Source organism: Carcharhinus amblyrhynchos, chromosome 20, assembly GCF_965287045.1.
Source record: "Carcharhinus amblyrhynchos chromosome 20, sCarAmb.v2.hapA, whole genome shotgun sequence".
Taxonomy (NCBI): domain Eukaryota; kingdom Metazoa; phylum Chordata; class Chondrichthyes; order Carcharhiniformes; family Carcharhinidae; genus Carcharhinus; species Carcharhinus amblyrhynchos.
In genome coordinates this window covers 42525321-42549921 of record NC_137343.1, presented here as the reverse complement: position 1 = coordinate 42549921, position 24601 = coordinate 42525321, and the positions used below count along the sequence as shown (strand labels likewise).

General features: G+C 40.5%; 1 protein-coding gene across 2 annotated transcripts in view; it reads left to right on the top strand.

The window, feature by feature from the left end:
- The window catches only part of LOC145355959 (transcobalamin-2-like), a 38609-nt gene extending 14292 nt beyond the window's left edge, over positions 1–24317 (top strand). For both annotated transcript variants that reach the window (XM_080208473.1, XM_080208472.1), the window contains exons 5-10: positions 1726–1857; positions 3562–3755; positions 6555–6723; positions 14655–14823; positions 18747–18868; positions 20910–24317. In XM_080208473.1, coding sequence (XP_080064599.1) covers positions 1726–1857; positions 3562–3755; positions 6555–6723; positions 14655–14823; positions 18747–18868; positions 20910–20971 — 848 coding nt within the window. In that variant the 3' untranslated portion in view covers positions 20972–24317. The remainder of the gene's footprint in view (positions 1–1725; positions 1858–3561; positions 3756–6554; positions 6724–14654; positions 14824–18746; positions 18869–20909) is intronic.
- The last annotated feature ends 284 nt before the right edge of the window (positions 24318–24601 follow it).

Sequence of the window (24601 nt, the reverse complement as noted above, 5' to 3'; positions counted from 1 at the left end):
TATTTGATCAGTTGTGCCTCTGCTTAGATTGGAATCTTCAATCACCTAGAAAAGTTAGGGCAGCAGGCACGTGGGAAGACTATAACCTTCAAGCCAGGCAATAACCTGACTTGGAAATGTATCATTGTTCCTTTTTTTTGTTGCTGGTTCAAAAATACAGGAACTCCCATCCAAATGACACTTTGGAAGCACTTTTACTACATGGCCTCCAGTGGTTCAAGAAAACCCACAACCTTAGGGACAACTATGTATGGTGATTAAATGTTGACCTTGTCAGCGATGCCCACATGCAGAGAATGAACTTTTAAAAAAGAGCTGCTCTCTGCTATCTGCACAATGTGCAGTCTCTGCGATGGTGCCATGCTTCACTGCCACTCTGCGCCTCCCCACCTGTATCTGGTGAATCAACATGCATACCCATGCTAACGTTCAGTACTGAAATGGATGTACAGTAGCACTGCCGTCGTCTCAGAAGAGGCTTTTGTGGTCCTCTGATGCCAACAGTTGCAGTCGTGCCTCGTTGGAGTAAAATGACAATGAAGAGAGCAGATTTACTCAGTAAACTTTCCTGTATCTCGCTTCAGGAATTTGCCCAGCAAGAAACTTTTTCCCCTGTTGATTGTTTTTGCAAGCAGCAAGGAAAGTGCAGATGAGGTGATATGTTCCCAGCTGTTAGAGAGAGAGAGAGAGAGAGATTTGGGAGTTTATCAAAATGGTCATACTTTGACTTTACACCACTAAAGCATCTTTTAGGGATCATTTCTATAGTTTCTTGAGAAATGTGTACTGAATAGTCTGGTCTCACTAAAGCATCTTCATACTTTTATTGATTTGATTTTTTTAACGTTACTATCTTCATGATGTTAGGTTGGGAGGAAGCTTTGGGAAAGGTGAAAGGGAAGGTTGGAAGAAGATCCTCAAATAAAGCTTGAAATGAGAGGATGGTTGAGTAGCCTGTAAGAAATGTACCCACTGTGATAGAGCCTATCATGTGTGTAGAATCAGAGAGCAACACAGCACGGAAACAGGCCCTTCAGCCCAACAGATCCATGGTGCCCTCCCAGCTAGTCCCACTTTCCCACATTTGGCCCATATCCTGCTAATCCTTCCCCATCCTTGTATTTATCGAAATGCTTTTAAATGTTGCTGCAAAACCTGCTCAACCAGTTCCTCTGACAGCTCATTCCATGTATGCACCAACCTCTGCGTGAAGAAGTTGCCCCTCAAGTCCCTTTTAAATCTTTCCCCTCTCACCTTAAATCTATGCCCTCTAGTTTTTAATTTCCCTCCCCTGGGAAAAAGCCTCTGTGCATTCATCCTTCAGCCTTCATGATTTTATACATCTCAATAAGGTCACCTCTCATTCTCTTATGTTCCATTATATTATACTGTGTGGTGCTGTATGTTAATATGTTGGGGGTTTGTAACATACAGTCTTAGAGGATGTGAGAGGATTTTAAAAGTATTATTTTTGAGCATGTTGTGGTACAATGCATGTTATAGTGTATATATTGGGTATTGTTGCATATTCTGTTATTGTCCATCAGAATAGTATTGTGTTTTCAAGGATATTGAGGAAAGTCTTAATTGGTCCTGACTCTGGTCAATTGTATTTCAACTGGGCCAGTCCAATAGGAACCCTGACTCCTGATGGTTCAGCAGTTCTTTCACATCAGTCAGTGTTGATGCTGTTATACTAATGCCTGTTTCATCTTGTGATCGCAGATGGTCATGTCCCTTTGACCAACTATTACCAATACAGTCTAGGTGTGCTGGCACTGTGTGTGAATAATGTGCGGATAGATCACGGCATCCTGTCGGGCCTGACACCACATCGGCACCATCATCACCACATTGGTGAGCATCCTAATTGACTTTCGTTCTCCAAAGTGTTATTTTTGGGGTTATGATAATTTTAAAGTTGGTTCTGTTGGCCGTGGACTTGAGTCCCGGTTTGTACTGAGTTAGTTGATTGTGGTTGAAGTGTTACAATTGGAATTTGTACCCTCGGTGAGGGAGCTGGGGCTTCCCTCCCCCGATCGCTGTGACAGAAAAACACGCATCAAAATGTCTTATGTAGAACCGTTGGGAAAACCTCAATGCTATCCCATGGAAATAAAGGAACTAATATTTTCATAGCAGTGTTCAATGACCTGTCATCATCCCAAAATACTTTACAGCCAGTAAAAAACACTCAAGACTCATTCACTGTTATAGCATGGGAAACACAGTAAGAAGTCTCACAATACCAGGTTAGAGTCCAACCAGTTTATTTGATAGTAATCTCACAAGCTTTTGGAAATGGTGTTCCTTCGTCAGGTGTGTGAGCTTGCGAAAGCTGTGAGGTTACTATCAAATAAACTGGTTGTACTCTAACCTGGTGTTGTGAGACTTCTTACTGTGTTTACCCCAGTCCAATGCCGGCATCTCCACATCATAGTATGGGAAATGCATTGGCCAATTTGCACACAGCAATACCCCACAAACAGCATTGAGAGAACGTTCAGATGATCTGTTTAAGTGACATTTATTGAAGGCTAAGTATTGACCAGAGAGAAATCCTCTGCTCCTCCTCTAATAGTGCCATGAAATCTTTACAGAGGACGTCCTGCAATATCAGGTAGACCAGAGCTTCTGTCTGAGAAGGCAGACACAAGCTTTGTTCTACCTGACAGTTCAGCGCACCCTCTGAAAGCCTAGTTTTTGTGCCCAAGTCCCTGGAATGGGATCTAAATCCATGACCTTCTGACTAAGATGAAAGTGGTCCTCACTGCCTTGTCCACATGTGACAGAGACATGTAAGCGAAAGAAAAACACATACTTTCACACAACGTTACATCATAGTTTTCAGAAACATCCCAAGCTAATTTTAACAAGAGGTGATGCATGGGTTTTCTCCGGGCACTCTGGTTTCCTCCCACAGTCCGAAGATGTTGGTGATTGGCCATGATAAATTGACCCGAATGTCAGGGGGACGTAAATGTATGGGATTATGGGGCTAGGGCCTGGGTGGGATTGTGGTTAGTACAGATTCAATAGGCTGAATGTCCTCCTTCTGTACTGTACTGATTCTATCATGCCCATTATATATCTCACTAGATTTTATTTTCTATGAACACAATTGAAGCCATTTTGCGCGTATATACTCCAGACAATATAAACGAGAGGCACAATTGGACGATTTATTTTTTGTGTGGTTCCTTGAGCAACATTTGCCAGGACCCTGGAGGAACCCTGTTCATCACCCAGTTCTGCTTTGGGTTCTTGAACCATTGAACTTTAACTGGATATCTAGAGGATAGCACCTCAGTACTTCACTCAGCGTCAGCTTAGATTAAATGTTCAAATTAAATGGGAGTGGGTGTGAACTTCCAGTGCTACTGAATGAGCCAGGCTGAAGCCAGTACAATTGCTACGCTTGGTTAAAGGATGCTTGCTGATGAGTATGGACAAAATTTGAATTTGCCTCTTGTCTCGTATGTGAATTCCTTGACAAAGGTGAGGCAACTACTTTCTTTATTGGTTAAATAAATGGTTAATCTGGCTCTGTTTTGACAATAGACACAAACGCAATGATGGTTTTGGCACTTAAGTGTGTCCATGATTCTAAAATGCCTAATAATGCCTGGATGTACAGCAATCACAGAAGAACAAATGTACTGTTGGCAATGAATAAACTGATACAGCAGATACAGAATCATCAGGCAGAGAATGGCACAATTGGGAACATTTACAGCACAGCAGTGGCCTTGCAGGTATTCTCTTTAAAGGCTTTGTATGTGATATGCTAAAGATCTGAGATCCAATGTGTCTAAAAGCAGAATGATAATGATGCAGAATCTGTGGCCTTTATACATTAACCCACTGATCATTGAGGTCATGAATGACATTCTTTGTGATTATGACCATGTGTGTCCTTGTTCTCTAACTAATCACACCATCTCCCTTCAAGAACTCTCCATTGTTCAGCTTGGTGGGATTGCCTTCATACTCGGTTTCCCTTTAAACCATCTAGATGTAGCCAGAGCATCATTTACCTTTGGGATTTTCCCCCAAGGATTCGTCTCCACCTTCTCAGTTGTATGCTTTTCCTTTATGACATCATTTATGGGATCAGTTTTTACACACACACTGACATCCAGCCCTTAACCTTTGCACCATCTCAATTCCTTCACTGGCCCTCTGCTCTCAGACTGCTGAGCTGACATCCAGTTCTGCATGAGCACCATGTGCCTTCAGCTAAATGTTGAGAACTGTTACTTTTCTCTCCTCACCCTCCCCACAGCATAAACTCTATACCCTCAGCACGAATTCTTTCAACCACTACCTCAGGACAATAAGATTATTTGCAAGCTCTGCCTGCTATTCAACCTTGAGCTGAACTTCTGAAACTGTGTCCTCTCCATTACCAAGACTGACCCTTTCAACCGCAGTAACAGCACCCGTCTTTACCCACCTGTCACCGAAACCCTCACCTATGCTTTCAATGCCTCCAAACTCATCTATTTCTGTGCTTTCCTTTGACTTCCAATTCACCACTTCAAAACTGTTGAACTAGAGCCCTGGTGATGACATTGCAGGAGATGCTTTATCCAGGAGATGCTCACAATTCTTTGGAGTATAGTAATTTAATGGTCAGGAACTGATTTACTCATATAAGTAAGGGAAACACAAATGCAGTGATGGAGGAAATCACACTTTACCATTGTCTGATAGTTTAGAAGACATGCTACTAGTGTAGATGGGAGCAATGACAAGAAAGGCAATGAGTGAATGGACCATTCTGGAGGGGAGTGAAAAAACGTGGTAGTAATAGGGGATGGTATTCTAATTGGGGTAGATTCTGTTCTCTGCATTGTGATTAGAAGCCGGAGGACTGGGTTATCTGCCCTCTGTCAATATTAAGGACGTTTCTTCTTGGCTGGGCAGCATCTCGTTGACATGAGTGGAAAATCCCACTCATTAAGTGGAAAAGCAGGCTTTATGGACCATATGGTCTATTCCTGCTCCTATTTCTTATATTCCTATATTCTAAACAGCAGCTCATCCAAAATTCTGCGTTATTCTTGTTAGCTTCCATTTGTGGGATTTTATATAGAAGTTACAACAGAAATGGGCCCGTATAAGATTTTATGTTGCTCCAAAGCCTTTTTTTCACCTGAGCCTGACCCTATCAGCAGGCCCTTCTATTTCTTTTGGTCTTGTAGAGCTTCCCCTAACACTGACATTCGCGTCAGCTCTTCTATGTGATAGAAAATTCACCATTCTAACCATACTGAGTGAAGTTTACTCACTGGCCTATTGTTTCCCAGTTAAGAAATGCCTTAATTTTAGAATCGTATTCTTCAAACCCCTCCACAGCTTTGGCTCTCCCTATCTGTGTTATTTCCTCCAGCGCCATAACGCTCTGGGATCTCTAATTGTAGTATCCTGAACATCCCTGATTTTAATCACTCCGCCATTAGCAGTTACTCTTTTGGCTGGCATAGCACCAAGATCTAGAATTCCCTCACTTTGTTTTTTCACTCACTTTAAGATATTACCTTAAAAACAGCTCGTACAACCCACTCACTGAGGGGTGATGGTGGTTGGGAGTAGGGGGGATTTGCAATTTCTTCTCACTCTGGGGGCCTGAGGAACATATTTCAGAAAGATTACATTTGGCTCAACAATAAACCGTGTGGGTCAGGCTCATTCACCATCCCTCCCACCCACCCCCTGGTGATTTGTGAAGAAGCACTGCAAACCGGTTTATCCAACTCCAAAGCGCACCCCAGCAGTTCTAAGTGAACTTAATTTTAGTTTAATAGCATTTTGATTTAAATTTATACTGAGGAATATTTTACAATCAGTCTGAACCTCAAAATGTGACGTGCGCCCTCAGACCAGGAAGTTTGTCCACTTTGAGATCGCAGGCAATTGAGCTGCTAGTTTGAGACCATGTTCACTGAGACAGAAAATTCTTATGCAAACATGTCTTGATTGAGAACTGTCAAGAGCTGGCATACAACCAAGTCAGGGTGGCTTAATCCAAACACTTGCTTTGTTCTACAGGTAATCAAAGGGGAGATTTAGCCTGGTGGAAAATGGGCCTGTCTTTCCAGTCTATCCCAATCAAAAATCGTTCATGATTTTGAATGAATAGTTAACATAGAAATGGTTTCCAGTGGTGATTGAGTCCATAACCGAAGGACACATTTAATGGGGACAAACTCAAGAGTTCATTTTATGAGTTGTTATACACTGAGCAAAATGGTGCTAAAGGCAAATTCTGCAATTGTTTTCAGAGAACTATTGATATGTAACATAGATAACGTATGTGAGTATTGATACATATTTGACAAGGAGGCACAGCATGAGTTCTTTATTCTGACCATACTCTAGTGTGTGCTGTCTCTAGCTTGCTGTTCCCCTGTGCAGTAGGTATATCTTACTTTTAGAGCCGACTGATCCCAGTGCACATTCTCTATTTAAAGCCATTACCCAGAACATAACCTCACCTGTAAATTGTACAAGTCATATTAACATGAGTATTAATAATCTGTTACTTCTAGGCTTTGTTGGCTGTAAGAGATGAAGCAAGATGGTTAAAGGGGAAAAGGGCGCTGATTGAGGCCCCGAAGAGAGCCTTTGATAATCCAATGGCACTGTCTCAGCTATTACCTGTCCTATATCGAAAAACCTACCTGGATATTGGCCAAATGGACTGCAATGATGAACATGGTAAGCAAAGGATGAGATCTTACTAAGATAGCTAGTATTGCTAAGTTGCTAACAAAGAAAGGTGAGTGACTGGGGTGATGTTGCTTAACTGGTGAGGGATGGAGCATGAACTTGTAAAAGAAAAGAGAGCTTGAGGACTAATTCTGTTTCTCCATAGCTACAAAGTAGGGTTTGGCCATAGCTTCTGCTATATTTTTATTCTTCCAATATGATTTGGGAACTATATTTCATTCAGTATAGTACATTCAGACTACAGCTTATGTATGGAAATCATAACGTTTCAGTCCACAGCACATGGTGTGATCTGAGAAATATATTTGATGAAGTTCCAGCATTTGTATTCAAATGTGTGATTATTTCAAACATCAGAGACTTGCAACACACAACATGGTGGTTGTAGGTGTCTTGTGAGTAAAACCCAAACATTACAAGTTTTTTGTATTTATTTATTAGTGTTACAAGTAGGCTTACATTAACATTGCAATGAGATTACTGTGAAAATCCCCTAGTTGCCACAGTCCGGCACCTGTTCAGGTACATTGAGGGAGAATTTAGCATGGCCAGTGCACCTAACCAGCGCGTCTTTTGGAGTATGGAAGGAAACCGGAGCACCTGGAAGAAACCCAAGCAGGCATGGGGAGAACATGCAGACTCCACATAGACAGTGACTGAAGCCAGGAATCAAACCGAGGTCTCTGGCGCTGTGAAGCAGCAGTGCTAACCACTGTAAATGAAATAAATGCTGAATTTGATTGAGGAAAATCAACTGAAATCCAAAGCAGAGAGAAAAAAAACTTGAAACAACACAAAAATAAAATGATCACCACAGCAGTGAGAATGCAGCTACTGACAAGGATGGATAGGGAGGCTGATAATTTCACAGAGGCATTTGAGAAGTTTATCAGAAGTGGAGATTGACATTCAGTAGCTTTTTAAAAAGCATTAGTGAACTCGAACAGGTCAGCTACATTCTTTTGTGGGCAGGAGAGAAAGGATTAGATCTGTTTAATAGCTGGGAGAACAGTGAAAATTATAATTAAAAACCCAGACAACATTTTGGAGAAAGTCAGCATGCATCTTCAGCCAGAATCAAACTAATGAGTCTGCCAATATGAATTTCAAAGTTTGAGGTGGTAGCCATGTGAACCTGTTGATAATTTCTTCATTTGCGAAATGAAGCTAGCAAGTGTAAATTCAAGGAAACAGAGCAAAGGCTTGTAGGTCAGCTCATATGAGGCTCCACAGACTTTAGACCATAAGACAGGAGCAGAATAAGGCTATTTGACACCTCCAGTTTGCTCCAGCATTCATGACCGATGTGATGTACAGAAGGTTCTAATTGGAAAGGACAAGCTCACGATAATGCGGGCTACTGACACTGCCAGTGCACATGTAGCTGCGAGTAAACAGCTAACAATGCTAACTCCCTAACAGCTAGCCTTCAGTTAAGTCAAGGGAAAGGCAACAGAGCTGATTCTGTTAAACAGCAACAAACAAATGTGTGCAACACTGATGTGGACAACCACATGAGTTCACAGTGAGAAGGAAATATCCCATATACAGATCACGCTAGAGCTTTTGGAAAGCCTAATCATGGTAAAGATGTGCAGATTAAAGAAAGTAGATGATAAACAAGTTGTCAGGTGTGGAGCAACAAAGCAAATGAGAAAGGAAAGAAATCAAATCATCCATACCCTGGAAGATAACTATGAGTTTGAGGATACAATATACAGCTGCCTGAAATGATCTCAGTGTCCAGACAGACAAAATTCACACAGCTATTCTGATCAGAATGAGGGTGAGAAATAAGCCCACCATCATAAATCTGAAACTTAAATTTGATACCCGAGCACAGCATAACATTATCTCACTCAGACTATACCCAGCAGATCTTTCCTGAAATTTGGGGCAGACAAAATGTACCCAAAGAAAGGTGTTCTGAAATTGAGCAACGTTTTGCTGATGGCTTATGTTGGAACTGAAAATTGACAGCTGGGAATGACCCAAATCAAGGGGACACACAGGAAAAATGTTAACTGCATATTCTACATCACTGAAACAGATGGCCCTGCTGTCCTAGGGTTGAACAGTTCCAAAGAGCTTCAATTGATCTCAGTAAATCATGAGTTGAAAGAGGTGACTGTTGAAGGTAGAACACCAATTGAAGTGTCCTCCACTTGGAAGCAAGAAAGACCTTAATGTTTTAATGAAATGGCTGAATGCTTTGAAGATTTTGAGTGTCACACATCACTATTCATCCAGAGAAGAAACCAGTGATTCAACTCCCACGTAAAGTATCAGTGGAACCGAAAAGAAAGCTGGAAAGAAATGGGAGATAAGCAAGTGATTACCAGAGTCAGTGAATCTACAGATTAGGTAAATTCTCACAATGTGAGAGAGAAGACAAATGGATGGCTATGAAGTTGCCTGGATCCCAAATTTCTTAATCAAGCAGTAGGAGAATCACAACTCTATTCCAAACTGGAAGATGTCACAACAGAAGCAGATGTTTTGAACAAGCTTGGTGCCAAAAACTGATACTAGAAATTGAAACTGGGCAAGAAATCTTCACTGTTGACAGCATTCCTCACGATTTAATGGTACAAATTCCTTCTTCTAACATTTGGTCTTGAAGTCTGTCAGTATGCGTTCCAGCATAAATTAGATGAGACATATCGAGAATGTAAAAGAGCAGTTGGCACAGTTGATGACATTAGAAGGGTATGACTTATATGAGAAAGGTCATTGCTGCCATCTGTATGAAGCTGTGTGAAAACTTGGATCAAGTAAATACGCACAAATGCATAGTGAAGGTGGCAGAATACTAATATTTTCGAATGATGTACACACCTGATACAGCTGGGCTGAGTCCTGAAAAACTTGCACCTAAAATGATGTGGAGACGACTTCTCCACAATGGGAATGGAGAGCTGTAAGCTCAGAGACAGATCAGTTGTGGACTAGATAGGCCTCTGTAAAGACATTAAATGAATTATATTTGCATGCATTGAATGCTAGTAGTATAAAAATGCATAACAGAAAGAGGAGATAGTTACTGAAGTACTACCCAAATCATGCCAGAATGTGGGAGCTGATATACTTGTGCACAATTAAGAATGGCATCTCATAGTTGCTTTGAGCTTTTTATCAGATGGTGAAAGATTTGAGAGCTACAACATTAATCTCAGCATTCCGTTTGTTGAACAATGGATTCCTGAAAGTTATTAGTTGGCTACTAATTTAAACACCCTCCAAGCTTTCTAGTTTAATGTGATAAACAAAGACAGGAGTCGACTCTTAATTCATTCAACAATATCCCTTTAATTAATACTTTAGCTACCAACTTAAACAATTGCAACACTTATTTTACTGAACATTAACTTCTAATTATTTAACAAAAAATGGATACTACCGGGTTTCAGGAAAAATTGGCCAAGTCTGGTCCCAATGTAGAATCTATGCTCATCTTCTCTGAAGATGTTCCTCAGGGCACACCTCTGCAATGGTGAATCGCTGGAGTTGACACTACACAACAAAAGACTGCATGTTTCTTATCAACAAACCCTTTCACCTGCTTCCAGAAGATTCTCAGGCATCTAGCCAATTGTTTAACTGGAAACTGATTATGTGATTCGAACAACCAATAAAATTACTTATAAACTACACCCATTATGCTTCGTTCAAATTACACGTAGCCAAACAAATTCCATAAAACTCGATGCCATATGTAAACAACTTCCTATATTTGGTCAACAGAAGAAGCTTCAGCTCACAATTCCCAGACCAGGTCATGGCTCGCAGCAACTTTGCCACCAGCATCTGTTCTTAATTATAAGTTGACCGAAATCCCAGAATGCTTAATTTTCAGTTATAGCTGCTTTTTATTGCCAGTATTGGTGTTAAAGTCATTATTGTAGTTGTTCTTTCTCCGTCTATAGAGTGACATGTGATAATGGAACCCAATCCAATCCAGAGAGCTTAATGAAGTTACTGCGCAGTGTAGGTTAATATCATCACCACATTACCCAAGGTTTTACAAGAAGACATATCCAATTGTGCAAGAAATGCTGAGAGACAAGGGAGACCCAAATCTTACCTTGTTAACACTGAGCTTTACATCTCAAGGCTGATATAAAGTCCCTTGCAGAGCTACTCAGTGGCAGAAAGTACAAGACAACTGTGCCAAGCAAGTTACATCTTCCAAGTGACCAGGACGAAGTAAGACAATAATTCACTGATATACAGGTTGAAGAGGTCATCACTTCAACAAGCATGCCAAATCCTTGCCTGAGTTGTTAAGAGAAAAGACTATGTACATACAGGATCCAATCACCAAAATCCTCAGCCCAGTAAAAGTTGTTGGTGAAGCTGAGATGTAAAGATCCAATGTCATTGAGACAGAAACTGATAAACAAGTGGGAAGGAATAGAATCCATGTTTGAGCTGAAAAGCAGAAAAGGTCATCAACACCAGCAATGAACAATGGAGACAGCAAGTGACATAACTTCGACAATACTGGGAGCAGCATGCACAATATCGCCAGCACCACATACCAAATGATCATTTGAGTTCCAAATAATTAACTGTAACTTCTGAGTTTCCCAGTGTCATACTGGTGGGGGCTGAGGCGATTCCAGAGATGACAATTCCAATCAATTTGTTCTTTGGTTAGTCCTCACTATTGCTCCTTTGTGTGTACTGACTTCATAGGATAAACAAATCCTTCTGCAAGGGATTTTATATCAGCCTTGATGTAAAGCTCAGATAACAAGACAAGATTTGGGTCTCCCTTGTCTCTCGGCATTTCTTGCACAACTGGATATGTCTTCTTTATAAAACCTTGGGTAATGTGGTGATGATATTAACCTACACTGTGCAGCAACTTCATTAAACTCTCTGGATTGGATTGGGTTCCATTATCACATGTTACTCTGTAGACGGAGAAAGAACAACTTTAACACCAATACTGGCAATAAAAAAGCACCTATAACTGAAAGTTAAGCATTCTGGGATTTTGGTAAGGTTTGCACAGCAGTTGCCCAGAAGTACAAACTTCCCCTGCACAATTGCCCTAAACCAAGTGAAAGTGCAACTTAAATCTCAAACTTCAAATGGTTCCAACTCGATTACATCAATAGTTAGATGGATTAAAAACCTGTTCTGATTTCTGGATAACTATTGTACAGACTGAGAGGTCTCTCTCTGACCTACCACAGTCTCACATCTCACAGCACATTTCTTCTCCCATCCCCGCAAATTCTATCCACTGACCTCCTTTCTGGCCCATCCTGTTAAGGGCCTTTTAAACTTACCTGGTTTACAGCTGCTAGTGGCATTAAAAAAAAGGCACAAGCCTACATGCCTTTGACTCAGCCACTCATCACGCTAGGCACACTGCACTGCATGGATCGCATTTGGCCTGAACTAGAAGGGTGGGTGAGATAAGGTTGAAAATAAATTAAAGTAAAAAATTTGGCATTGTATAGCAATCCAATACTGATTGCCACTTTGAGGATGTTCGGGGCCCTACAGCCCAGATCTTTGGTAACCTTGGCTGGAGATTTCTTTAATGGCTCAACGATTTTTTGTTTTTTTGGTGTTGTCATTCTTGGATGTTGTTTCTGGTTGCATATGGCATCTTTTCCTGTACGGAGTAGGAGGTTGAGGATCCGATTTGTCCTTGGTTAGCCCTCACCATTGCTCCTTTGTGTGTAACGACTTCATAGAATAAACAAATCCTTCTCATTTCAGGTGGTTTCCACATACCTACTATGAAATCCTGGATGCAACTTTGTTATCCAAACTGTAAACTTGGCAATTCTGTACTGCATTTTTACCATGCATTTGATCATTTTCTCTCACAGTTTTAAAAGCTATTCTCTAATTTCTGAGAGAGTAGCATGGTTAAGAGTAGATAACTGGTACACGCTGCGCTGCCAAATATAAGCTCTGTCGGTGACAAAATAGTTGCATACGTGTTGCGCTCAGAAGTAACATTGCAATGTGTAGATTTATTTAATCTGTTGACATTTGAGCATTAGGGATTTCATTATGTGAATCATTTGTTCAGTTAGGCCATTAGATCTAGGGTAATAAGAAGAAGAAATTGTACAATCAGTATTCTACTTCTTGCGTATGGCCTGAAATGACTTACCATTTGCTGATCATTGTCCATCATCTCTCTGGGGGCTCCCAGAAAAACTGAAAATAGCACTTGGGAGTATGTGTGATGTATGGTGAAGTTGTTGAATAATAGGGCACTTGATAAATTGGTCAATGAAGTCGGAACTGTGGACAAGGAGGTTAGATACAATTTTGGACCAAAATTGGATAAGAACTTGATGTAGGATCAGTGTCATTGACAACTTAATACCAATGTTCATACCCAGCTAACAGATTGTCTCTGGAGTCTTCTCATCTGATCCATGCCCATGTATAAATAATGAATTTGCTGAATAATGTCAGGTTTTATGGTAAACTACCTGCTTTTAAAAATTACTTCCAGATAGAACTCTAGCTCATCATGGTAAGGCCAAAATGGTCTCACGTATTCATGAACATGCTGAATTGTGTCAGGTGATGGTTTTCAATGATGGTTCGTCACGGTTTCCATTGAATCTTTCACTGTTTTGTCTTGTATCTGCTGTCATTTGCATTTCACTGGGTTAGGCAATCTCATCAGGGTAGCTGATGTGACCATCCAGTTACCTGGTTTGCACCTGAACTTGCCATCATAACTTAGAATCTTGATTTAAGAGATATTGCAATCTTGGTGCACTGATCAATGGTTTTCACCAAATCAACTGCAGTAGTTTATGATCGGTCTTTTGCCAAATAGGTAGATATGAAAATGCATGATTCCGAACACTAAAGCTATCCACTTGATATTGGAGTAGTTGGATTGCATTACAGACAGTTTTCAATAAATGCAATCTGTTTGTCTTTTTTGTTTAGCATGCATGCTCTTAGGGCTTTTTGTGAGGCATCTATCTCCAGGGTAGTTGTCTCCCAAGCATCATAAAATTGCGATGCCAATGCTTCTGATAATGAGTGTGTATCAGTACTTCAAAGAGGTATTGGGTGCTTTTGGTGGCACTGGAAAGGCACATCCTTTCTCAACAATTCCCTTAAAGAGGATGACTTTTTTGGAAAGTTGGGAATGTATGGAGACAGGAAATTGAAGAGACATCTTTGAAGATTGTCCCTAACTTGAAGAGTTAGTCTGGACTTAATATCCTTTGTTTTACTTGGATCGGGATGGATGCCAGCATTGGAATTATTAGAGCCAAAAAAGGGATCAGCCAATGTTAATAGCACATTTCTACTGATGGCATGCTACTATCTCTTAAAGGCAGATTATAACAAGAACTATCAAATCCATGAGATGGTGGAATATACTGCATCTAGGAAATAACTTTAATACTTTTCACAAAAGGGAACAAGCTTTAAAAGAATCCTAAGGTGGTCAATTTCATAGATCTCAATTGTTAATTGTCCTTAGCTTGGATTGAGCTGGAATGATTGGAACTGTTATAATGATAGGGGCATTATTATTTTAAAGAAAGGGAAGTGGTATATTTTTATTTGATTCCAATATGATATAGGAGCTACATGTTCTTGTGTATCAAGGGTGCCACATTGCTCACTAGTGTACTACAGTTTGTCTCCACCTAATAATAATGGATCAGTCCACAGCACATAGTGTGATCTAAGAAATACATTACATTAGATGAAGGCCCAGCATTGTAGTTTGAAAGGGAGATTGTTTTGAGCTTTTGTGAATCACAAGATATAATAACTTCACCCCACACAATAGTGACCAAAACAAGATTAGCGTGAGGGGTGGGGGGAGAGAAATCTATAAATGTGGTCTCTATGTGATTCCATTTCAATAACACAACCTGAATAACACTGCTTCTCCTATTGGACAGATGGCCTGAACACAACAAAGCTGTCAGCGACCACTGAGCCCAACTTCACTCTGACAGGATTTGTTCATCTCACAGTCAAGAACATTAGCAAGGCGGACATTTGCAAAGCCAAGGTGCCACTACGTCGGAGAATGTCTCTCCTTGAAGTATTGAATGAAGCAAATTTGGAGTAAGATCGTAATTTCCTAGATCTTTCAAGATGCCCTGTGTATTCTTGCATAGTGTTTGCAGCACAGAAACAGGCCATTTACTAGAAGTTCTTGTCAGTATTTAAGCATTCCACAAGAATACTCCTGTTTCATTTTACCTAATTCCACCAACAAATCCCTTCAATTATTTTCTTTCTAGAGTATCTAATTTTCCCTTTAAGTACTGTATTAATAATCAGCTCAGCTGTTTCTTGGGTTATCGAGTTGCACTCTGTGCATAAGAAAGTTTCTCCTTAATTCTTTATTGGATCTATTAGTGACTGTCCTACGTTTTATGGCCCCTGGTTCTGACCTGCCCTGAAAATGCACACCTCTCTCTGCCTATCAAATGAACCCCTTTCATGATTCTGAAAACCTCTATCAGGTTATCTCTGTCCTCTCCAATATGTTTAATATTTCCTGATGAGTATATCTGGTTTAATTCTTTTTATGCTTTTTCTAGTGCCTCTATATCATTTTATAACATGGAGATTAGAATTGCAAGTACAGTCTAACCAAGATTCTATACAACTTTACTACAGCTTCTCTACTTTTTGATTCTATCCGTCTGGCAATGAATACGCTGTATTATGTGCCTTTTTTTTGTCCTTATTACCCTCCATCTCTACTTTAGCCATTTGTGTATTTGCACCGCAGAATCATCATCCCATTTGACCACTCGTTTTCCTAATTTTTTCCCACCAGAATGCATCACTTCAGATAACTGTACTGAAATTCATTTGCCAAATGCATGCCCATTTTGCATGTCTTCCTATATTTTGTGCAGTCCTCCTCTGCAAAAACCATAACTCCCAAGTTGGCGTTGCCTGAAAATTCTTAAAATTATACTTAAGATTTCTGAGCCTAACTCGTTTTATGTAAAAGCTGATCTTACACTACATTCTGTTTTGTAGCCAGCCTGCTTTTAATAGTATTACTTAGCCAGTGACGCCACCTGAAAAGGAAGCCCTTTGGATCTCAAAAATTACAAATTGTGCAGAACATAGTGGACGTCATGCAAGGGTTTGAAAGATCTATTAAGAATACATATTTGTGCATAGCTGATTCCTTTATTCATTCACGGGGCATGGGCATTGCTGGCTGGCATACTCAACAATGGAGCATCTAGTGCCCTCTGGGTTAGAGAATTCCAATGATTCACAACTCTCCAAGTGAAGAAATTTCTCCTCATCTCATTCGTAAATTATCAATTTCTTATCCTGAGACAGTGCCCCCTGTCCTAGTTTTTCCAGCTAGGGGAAACAATCTCAGAATTTTCAGTAAATCTCTCAATCTTCTAAACTCCAGAAAGCATAGACCAATTTACTCTGCCTTTCATCATTGGCCAGTCATATCATCCCAGGAACCACTCTATTGAAACTTCACAGTGCCACCTCCAAGGCAAACATATCCTTCAGTATGGAGACCGAAACTGCACGCAGTACACCAGGTGTGATTTCACCAAAGCCCTGTGCAATTGTAGCAAGGCTTCCTTATTCAAGTACTCCAAACCTATTGCGAAAAAGGCCAATATTCTATCTGCCTTCTTAAATTGCTTGCTGTATCTACATGCTAACTTTTTTAGAATATACTCCAGTATCTCTGGAATTCAACATTTAAAAGTTTCATGCCTTTTAGACAATACTATGCTTTTCTATTCTTGCTACCAAATTGAGTAACTTAACACTTGCCCATTGACTTAACCTATCCTTATCTCTTTGCAGTGACTGTGTCTTCCGTGGGGTTATATTTCCACCAAGCTTTGTATCATCAATAGACTTAGATGAAAAGACTGGGTGCAGGATTTTCCAGCTGCGCTCACCCCAATGCTGGAAAATCCCACCCGAGGTCAATGGACCTTTGGCCCATGTGCTGCTGGCTCCAATTCCTGTAATGGGCAGGATGGGAAAATTCCACCCTGGGAGTAATATGTCTAAATCATTAATATAGATTGTAAATATCTGAGGCCCCAGCATCGTATCCTTGTAGCATTCTGCTAGATGGCCTCATCCGTTTATCCCTTATGTCTGCTTCCTGTCCATAACCAATCCTCTATCCACGGTAATGTATTACTCCCATCTTCATGAGCCCTTATCTTGTGTATTAATTAATCTTTTCTCTCTATCTCTCTTGCAGACCCTTTGAGAATATAGGCCATTAGATCCTGGAGATTTGTGAACTTTTAGTCCTTTTAAATTTCTCTGAAACCTTTTCTTTGCTGGCATTAATTACCTTAAGTTCCTCACTCTTATTAGTTCTTTGGTTATCCTGGAATATAATTTGCATCTTGTATCTTTTATATTTGTAATTCCTGGTAATTTTACTGTGACTATAGACACGAGTTTTACTTGGAGTCTCTTCCATTTCCTTGTTACCCGTGATGATTTCTCTGTATCTATGGGACCAACATTTATTTCAGCTGCTTTCTGTGAAAGCTCTTAAAATTTGTTTTTGTATTCCTGACTAATTTACACTCATTCTAATTTTTCCCTTTATTAAATTAGCTTTTTGGTCACCCTTTACCAGATTATAAAACTCTCCCAATCTTCAGGCTTACTACAATTATTTACAGCATTACAAACCTCTTAACCTAATACTACTCTAACATTCCTAGAAAGAGATGATGGATCTTTCTCAGTGTTTGTTTTTAATGGCATGTATGTAATTTTGTTGAACATTTAGAATTGCTTCTTGTTTATGTCTATATTTCCCACTGTTTATTTGTCATCATATCTTACAATTTACTTGTCCAATCAACCTTAGCCAGCCCTCTCCTCATCGCTAGTCATGTAATTGACTAATGAGTAGAAGTTTATGATTCTTGTTTTGGACTTGAATATGTCACTCTCAAACCGAATATAGAATTCAATTATATTATGATCACTTTGAGGTCACTAATGAACCGTGCTTGGGACTGATGTATAATTCCAGATCTAAAATAACTTTGCCCCTTATTGGTTCCACAATATATTGTTCTAGGAAACTGTTGCAAAAATAGTCGACAAAACAATCTTCCAGACTGCCTTTGCAAATTTGATTTGTCCAGTCTGTATGGAGATAAAAGTCCACCATGATTACTACATTGTCTTTGTTACCAGCTCCAATTATTTCTTGATTAATGCTCCGTCTAACAGTGTAGGTATTCAAACATTAATTAAAATTAATGCAAGATATACAGATATATTTTAGTCCTCATGTCCTTGTATTTATACTTTTGTTGTAACTTCAGATGCCCAAATGTGTTATGGAGTTACTCATGGAAACTTGCCAGGATGCAATTAGCTTTACTGAGCTGATGGCATCGTTCCCCCCATTGGTAATGGTTGGCATTACAGCATGGCAAGTTTTTACAGGCTTAAAGCTCCGAATTTATTTGAAGTTCTGGCCTTGGTTCATCATCTCCTCTAAGTTGGATTTCTAACAATGCAGCACTCACTGAATCTTTACTGAAGGCTTGCTAAGAGAAGCTTCAGGAGGAGGAACTTCATTCAGGCATGCATTCATCAGATATATGCACAGTAAGATGTTTGCAGACTTCTCAACTATTAAATAATCATATAACGCTTAGCTGCGGTTTCTAGTCAAACAGGTACCAACACAGAGGCCATTGTCCAGTTATCAGGACCAGGGTGGTCCTTTTTTATCCATCTTGTCAAAATCACTGATACTTGGGTTTATTGATAGCACCCTCACCAATACATTGGCAGAGAGTAGCCTACCTGGGCCCCTCTGAAATGTACGGCTGGACTATGCAGAGTGTCTTAATTACATTAACACTGTTGTCCTTTGTGACTCTGGTGCTCATCATTTCAGGGGCTTTGCTCCTTCAGAAAAGGAATGGTCAACTGATTCCTGCATTTTAGTAACAGTTAAAACATTTTTGCTTCCTCCCTATTACCTGTAGTTTTGAGACGAAAGAGACTCTGTGGGGACCTTTTCTGACCTCGGTATGCCATCTAAGGGCACAAGATGCAGAAAGGACCTATTGGCAACTGATCTCGGGAGAGAACACCCAACTTAAAAAAGGTGAGAAGTTACTGGGGTCAGTGATGACTGGCTTAGTCTAGTGACAAGCTCAATAGTAACAGTAACACTGCGTAAGAATAGGCCATTTTGACTCTTAAAGCCTGCTTTTTATTTCGATCATGGATGACTTGCACATTAACTTCATATTGCTTAATACATTGACAAAACAAGAATTTGGTTCAGGTCTGGACATTGCAATTATTCCAGCAGCCGAAGCTCTTTGGAGGATGAGAAAAGTCCTTTGTGATTTTCCTGTTGAACAACCTAGCTCAAATTTGAAGACAACGTCCCTTTGCTCTTGATTCCTCTACCAGAGGAAATAATTTCTGTATTTACCCAATAAAACCAATTTTATCATTTAAACTACAACAATCAGATTGCCTGCTGATCTCCTGTACTAGAGGGCATACACACCCATGTATGCCATCTTTCCTCACTGATTTAATGCTCTTAACCTGGTATCATCCTGATGCAAATGTGCCTTCATTTCCAAGAGTATTAGCAGAAACATAGGCCAGGATTTCATGGCCCCCCTCCCACACAGCAGGATATTATGGTCCTGCCAAACTAAATGATTTAAATGGCTTGCTGCATCTGGGGGTGAAGAAAAGAAAGAACAAAGAAAAATACTGCACAGGAACAGGCCATTCGGTGCTCCAGGCCTGTGCCGAACATGATGCCCTAACTAAACTAAAAACACCTGCCCTTACTTGGTCTGTGTACCCATCCAACTGCCTCCCAAATGTTGCTAATGTGCCTGCTTCCACTTCCACCACCACCTCCGACAGTATGTTCCAAGCCCCTGCACATTGCCTTTAAACTTTCCTCCTCTCACTTGGAACCTGTGCCCCCTTGTAATTGACACTTTCATCCTGGGGGAAAATGCCTTTGACCATCCACCCTGTCTATGTCCCTCATAATTTTGTAGACCTCCCATCAGATTTCCCCTCAGCCTGCATTTTTCCGGTTAGGCTGGGTTTTAACTGGGGATTCCATGATTTTCCAGCAGGGAATTTTGCAATAATGAGTATGGGATTTGCAAAGTCACCCTGGAATTTCCACAGGCAATCCTTGGGTCCTTGATATAGCGACCGCTGCAGCCCAACCTAATAGCTGACTTTGCTTGCACTTTCCTGCACAAATTGCATCTGCAGCAAATAGGATTCTAACTGTTTTTCCACCCTTTCCTGGGTCCTGCCTCAGAATAGACAGGATCAAACAAGGAACCACTAGTCTAAATGGCTGAGAAGTGCGCTTGGTGGGACGTTTTCCCAATGGAAGAGCTTGCACAATGTACAGAAGCGCCTGTGTTTAGGTTACACCTTTCATGATCTTAGGATGTTACATTGTTTTATAGGCTATTGAACTTCTTTTAAAGTACAGTCACTGTGTTCTGATTTAGGAAATCTGACAGCTGTTCCACATATAGCAGGTTGTTATGAACAACAATGTGATATCGCATTTATAAACCTGTTGTTAAGTGATGTTGGTTGAGGGATAAATATTGGGCAGGACAGTAGTGAGAATTCCCCTGCTCTTAGTGCCTTGAGATCATTCTGCCCACCTGAGGGGGCAGACAAGACCTCCAGCAGGGTAGTACTGAGTGACCGCCTGGATTTAGTATTCAAGATTCAAAATAAATATGTAAATTTTAACACAACAAAAATAGAAAATGCTGGAAAACGTCAGCCAATCTGACAGCATCTGTAGAGAGAGAGAGAATAGAGCCAATGTTTCAAGGGTCATCCTGACTCAATGTTGGCTCTGTTCTCTCCCTATAGACACTGCCAGACCTGCTGAGATTTTTCAGCATTTTGTTTGGTTTCCAATTCCAGCATCTGTAGTAATTTGCTTTTATCCACGTACCTTTTTTGATATCACTCTGAAAGTGGACCAACTCACTAGCATGGGAAATTGTCTTTTTGTGATATAGAGATTGTATGTTAACGTTTTAGATGGTGAATTATCCTGTCCCTCACTGTCAGTCAAACAGGGACCCTTCTCCTTTATTCACGCTGCATTTTCAACCTTCTCTTTGCAGGAATTAAGGATTATCACCCTCATGGAAAAGAGCACATCCTCCTGCAGCTCAGTCATTTCTAGCACGTGCAAACTGAGCTGCTGTCCTTCACCTCAGCTGCCCACACATCTTTTTCCAGTTTAATCAGTGACTGGTGAATAATTCTGAGCCTTAAAATAGCAAGTTAAACAACCATGAATCTTACATTAAAAAATAATCATTAGTCTTTTGCATTTCTACATTTCAAGCAGTCAATGACACTGGCTCTCCAAGAAGGCTGATGACCAACCATCTCCTGCTATAACTGCAGATTGGGCAAGTGTCTGATTTATCTAGCCTTGTTGGCAAAGATTCCAGCAACAGTGCTTCACACTTATCACAGCATGCACATGGTTCACAATCTTTCCTTTTTTAAGTTCATCCTTTGCTACCGCAGACTGTCAATGTGGGTGAAATCTCTGTCCATTCACCTACATTGAAGAAAGTGTAGCCAACCAACCAGTCTTCCCACAGACTTACCAACTCTATTATGTGTGCCCTACTTTTTCTGGATACAGCACAACATGGTCATAAAGCATCTCAAACAATGCCACAGTGAACACAGTTTCATAAAGCTTATTGACCAATAGGTTAGATGGTGCTTCGAAGTGGGGGTAAAAGCCTAGGCAGCCGAAAGCAGAGAACGTGCAGCCAAATGCAACACTGGCTGAAATTATCTTCTGAGTAACTGTCCTCTCAGGGGTGTATCCAAAAAATCCTGCATTTTGAACTGACCTAACAACCTTGGTTGCAACAATCTGGACATATACGGATCTTCGTATCAGTTATGTTCATTTATTTCTATCAAGAAGTGGAACAAAAATATCCTGAGGAAAAACAGGAACTGGCATGGTTTGTGTTGAGAAAGAGACTGAGAGGGTGTTAAGCGAAGGTCTATTATAATTCAGATCAGAAACTCCAAAGTGAATTATGAAGCCCACCTGGATCATAAGTTTTGCAATTTGTTTTTGGCTCAGGTGAGTATGTGATGTTTCACTTCAGATACGATTCAACTAACCCACTAAGGAGCTTTTATCGAACAAAGTTTATTTAAGAATACAACATGTATAGAAAGAAAATTAGCAATAACTTTTACCAATTACAAATAAAAAATTATATTGCATAATCCTTAAGTATATGAAATGTCCCAATCAAACAAACTTCCTTTATATAAAACTCTTGCCACAGATTTAGCACAGAAAATATGAATGCTCACGTGCTGCTGGAACTTAATCCTTTGAATGCTGCAGTTTTCTTGATGCACACAGACAAGTTTGGAGTCAGAACAGCTTCCCAGAACACCAAGGTGAGGGAGTGTGACTAGATACTAGCTAGCAAAAACACCAACAGCAGAATTTTCACGCCAGGAAGGCAAGAGCCTTACTTCCAGCAGAATTTCTAATAGCAGAGAGAGAAAAACACTGCTTTTCAGTCTGCAACCCCCCACCCCCTTCTAAACTAAAACTTCAGCCAGCTGCCAAATGGAAAGTGAATTCACTATGAAGAAAAAATGTCCAGAACACTTGACCTGCTAACCAGCCTTCCCCTGAACAATGCAGGGTCATAAACCAAATCCCGGAAAGTATCTGAGGCCCAGAGTAAAAATAAACAAAACCCCATTTAAACCATTGAAGCAGCAATAAAATGACTTCTAACCAGACAACCCAGCAACAATGAAACCAAAAGGCTTGCTTACAACTGCAGACAACATGATTGAAAAAATAACACTTCTTAAAGGTACTCTAATATCATAGGTCAGATTAAGATATTGGTTCCTTTTGTGCAAGCAGTCTGCACTTACCTCACCCTAAATGGCTGTTCTTTCCTTAGAAGCCTAGATAGCAAACCTCTGTTTGCTTTTGAACTTCAGGTGCATCACCCCAAGGCAGATATTGTCCTTACCCATAAATTACACGTGATCTTTATGGCAGGAATCCTGATTAATGATTCAGAGTGAATTCCTGAAGTTTTTTTTAATTTAAATTTTGTTTCTGATCAACTCTGATCATTGTGTCCATAACACTCCAACTGCTACCTCAACCTAGCATAGATTATTCATTGAAATCAAGATGCTTTGGTCCAAAGGCCTCATATTATGTTCCTCCCAAGGCATGTTCTGAGGCAGGAGGGGAGCATAAAATTGAACGGATGGGATTCCACACTGCCCACCCCCCCAACTCCCCCAGGACCCATGTGCCCAAATCCAGATGTAATTTCACCAAACCTCAGGTAGGAAACTCACCCATTCACCTAAGTGATCACTTATGGGTCTCATTTCACCCAGCTTCAATTTTTAAGCTGTGGAGAGGGTGGAATGATGACTTTCACTTTTTTTCCATCCTGGGCAGGAGGGTCCCTCACTCTGAAAGCCTCCTCAATATTGAGATGCCCGTTGACCAGCACTTAGGAGCTCTGAGACTCCCACCCTCATGCTGCGATCAGCCTTAACCCTCCCATCCCCTTTTCAAAGGTTGTGGGACTTAGTCCCATGCACTTCTGGCCATTGCAGCACTGTTCCTGGCCAAATGGGAGAGCTGTTGGCTCATCTGATTGACATCTCTTACGGGTTGGAATTCCTTGAGGGCAGATGGAAATCCCCACCCACTCCCAATCGATGCTCAAGCGAGCCTTAAACAGCAGTTGGAGAGTCAGTGGCTGCACCTTAGATGCCAACTATTGGGATGCAAGTGCTGATGACTTGCCTTTGTTAAAATTCTAACTCTGAATGTAATCAATCATTTCCCCACCAGACCCAAGTCTCAGTCTGACATTGCAAAGCTACCAGATGTACTTGGAAACTGATGCATTTGACTAATTTTGGTTCAGTAACTGTTAGGTTATATTAGGAATTGGGTAAATAAATTTGGTTAATAAACTATCCTGAGTAACCATAAGAGGGCTTGTGGTGCTGTGGGTCATCTCCCTGCCTCTGAGCCAGAAGATCTGGGTTCGAGTCCCACTCGAGAACTTGATAACCAAGGAAGATGTGTTTGTAATATGGCCAAACAGGTTGAGTATCAGCATTGCAAAATGCTTCTGACATATGCCACTAGCAAGCAGTGAGAGCAAGAAGACTCCTGGTCAGCCATGTGATGTAAAGAAAGTTGGTTCCTTGACCATCACTACCTTTAGGTCCAGACTACAACATGCATGTAAAAGTGTGTTGAGCAGCAACTCTGATTCCCTGAGTGAATTGTAGCTCATCACCTCATCCAGGAACATTATGCTGATTGCATACTGTCAGAAGCACACTGAGACAACAGAAAAACTGCTCCAATCCTTGCCTCAGCATAGCCTGAGGTAGTGCAAACTCCTGGCAAGTGCCTTTGCTAAATATTGTAATCATGATGTTTTGTAAAAATTAAGTATTAAAAGCGTTCATAACTTCTACCTTCTCTTGTATATGCTTGTTCTGTTCATGCTGTTGTTCCACAGTGTATAGCGTTTCATTGTCCATTTGTTCTCCTGTTCCTGCATCATTTACCCTGTTGCTGCAGTGGTTAGTGTTATTGCTTAGGAAGAACAGATTACTTTGGCCCTAAACAAATCAAAATACCTCAGATGCTAGAAATCTGAGAAAAACAGGAAATACTGGAAACTATCTACAGTCAGACAGCATCTGTGCAGAGAAAATCATTAGGTTGATAACCTTTTTATCAAGGACACGTGGTACT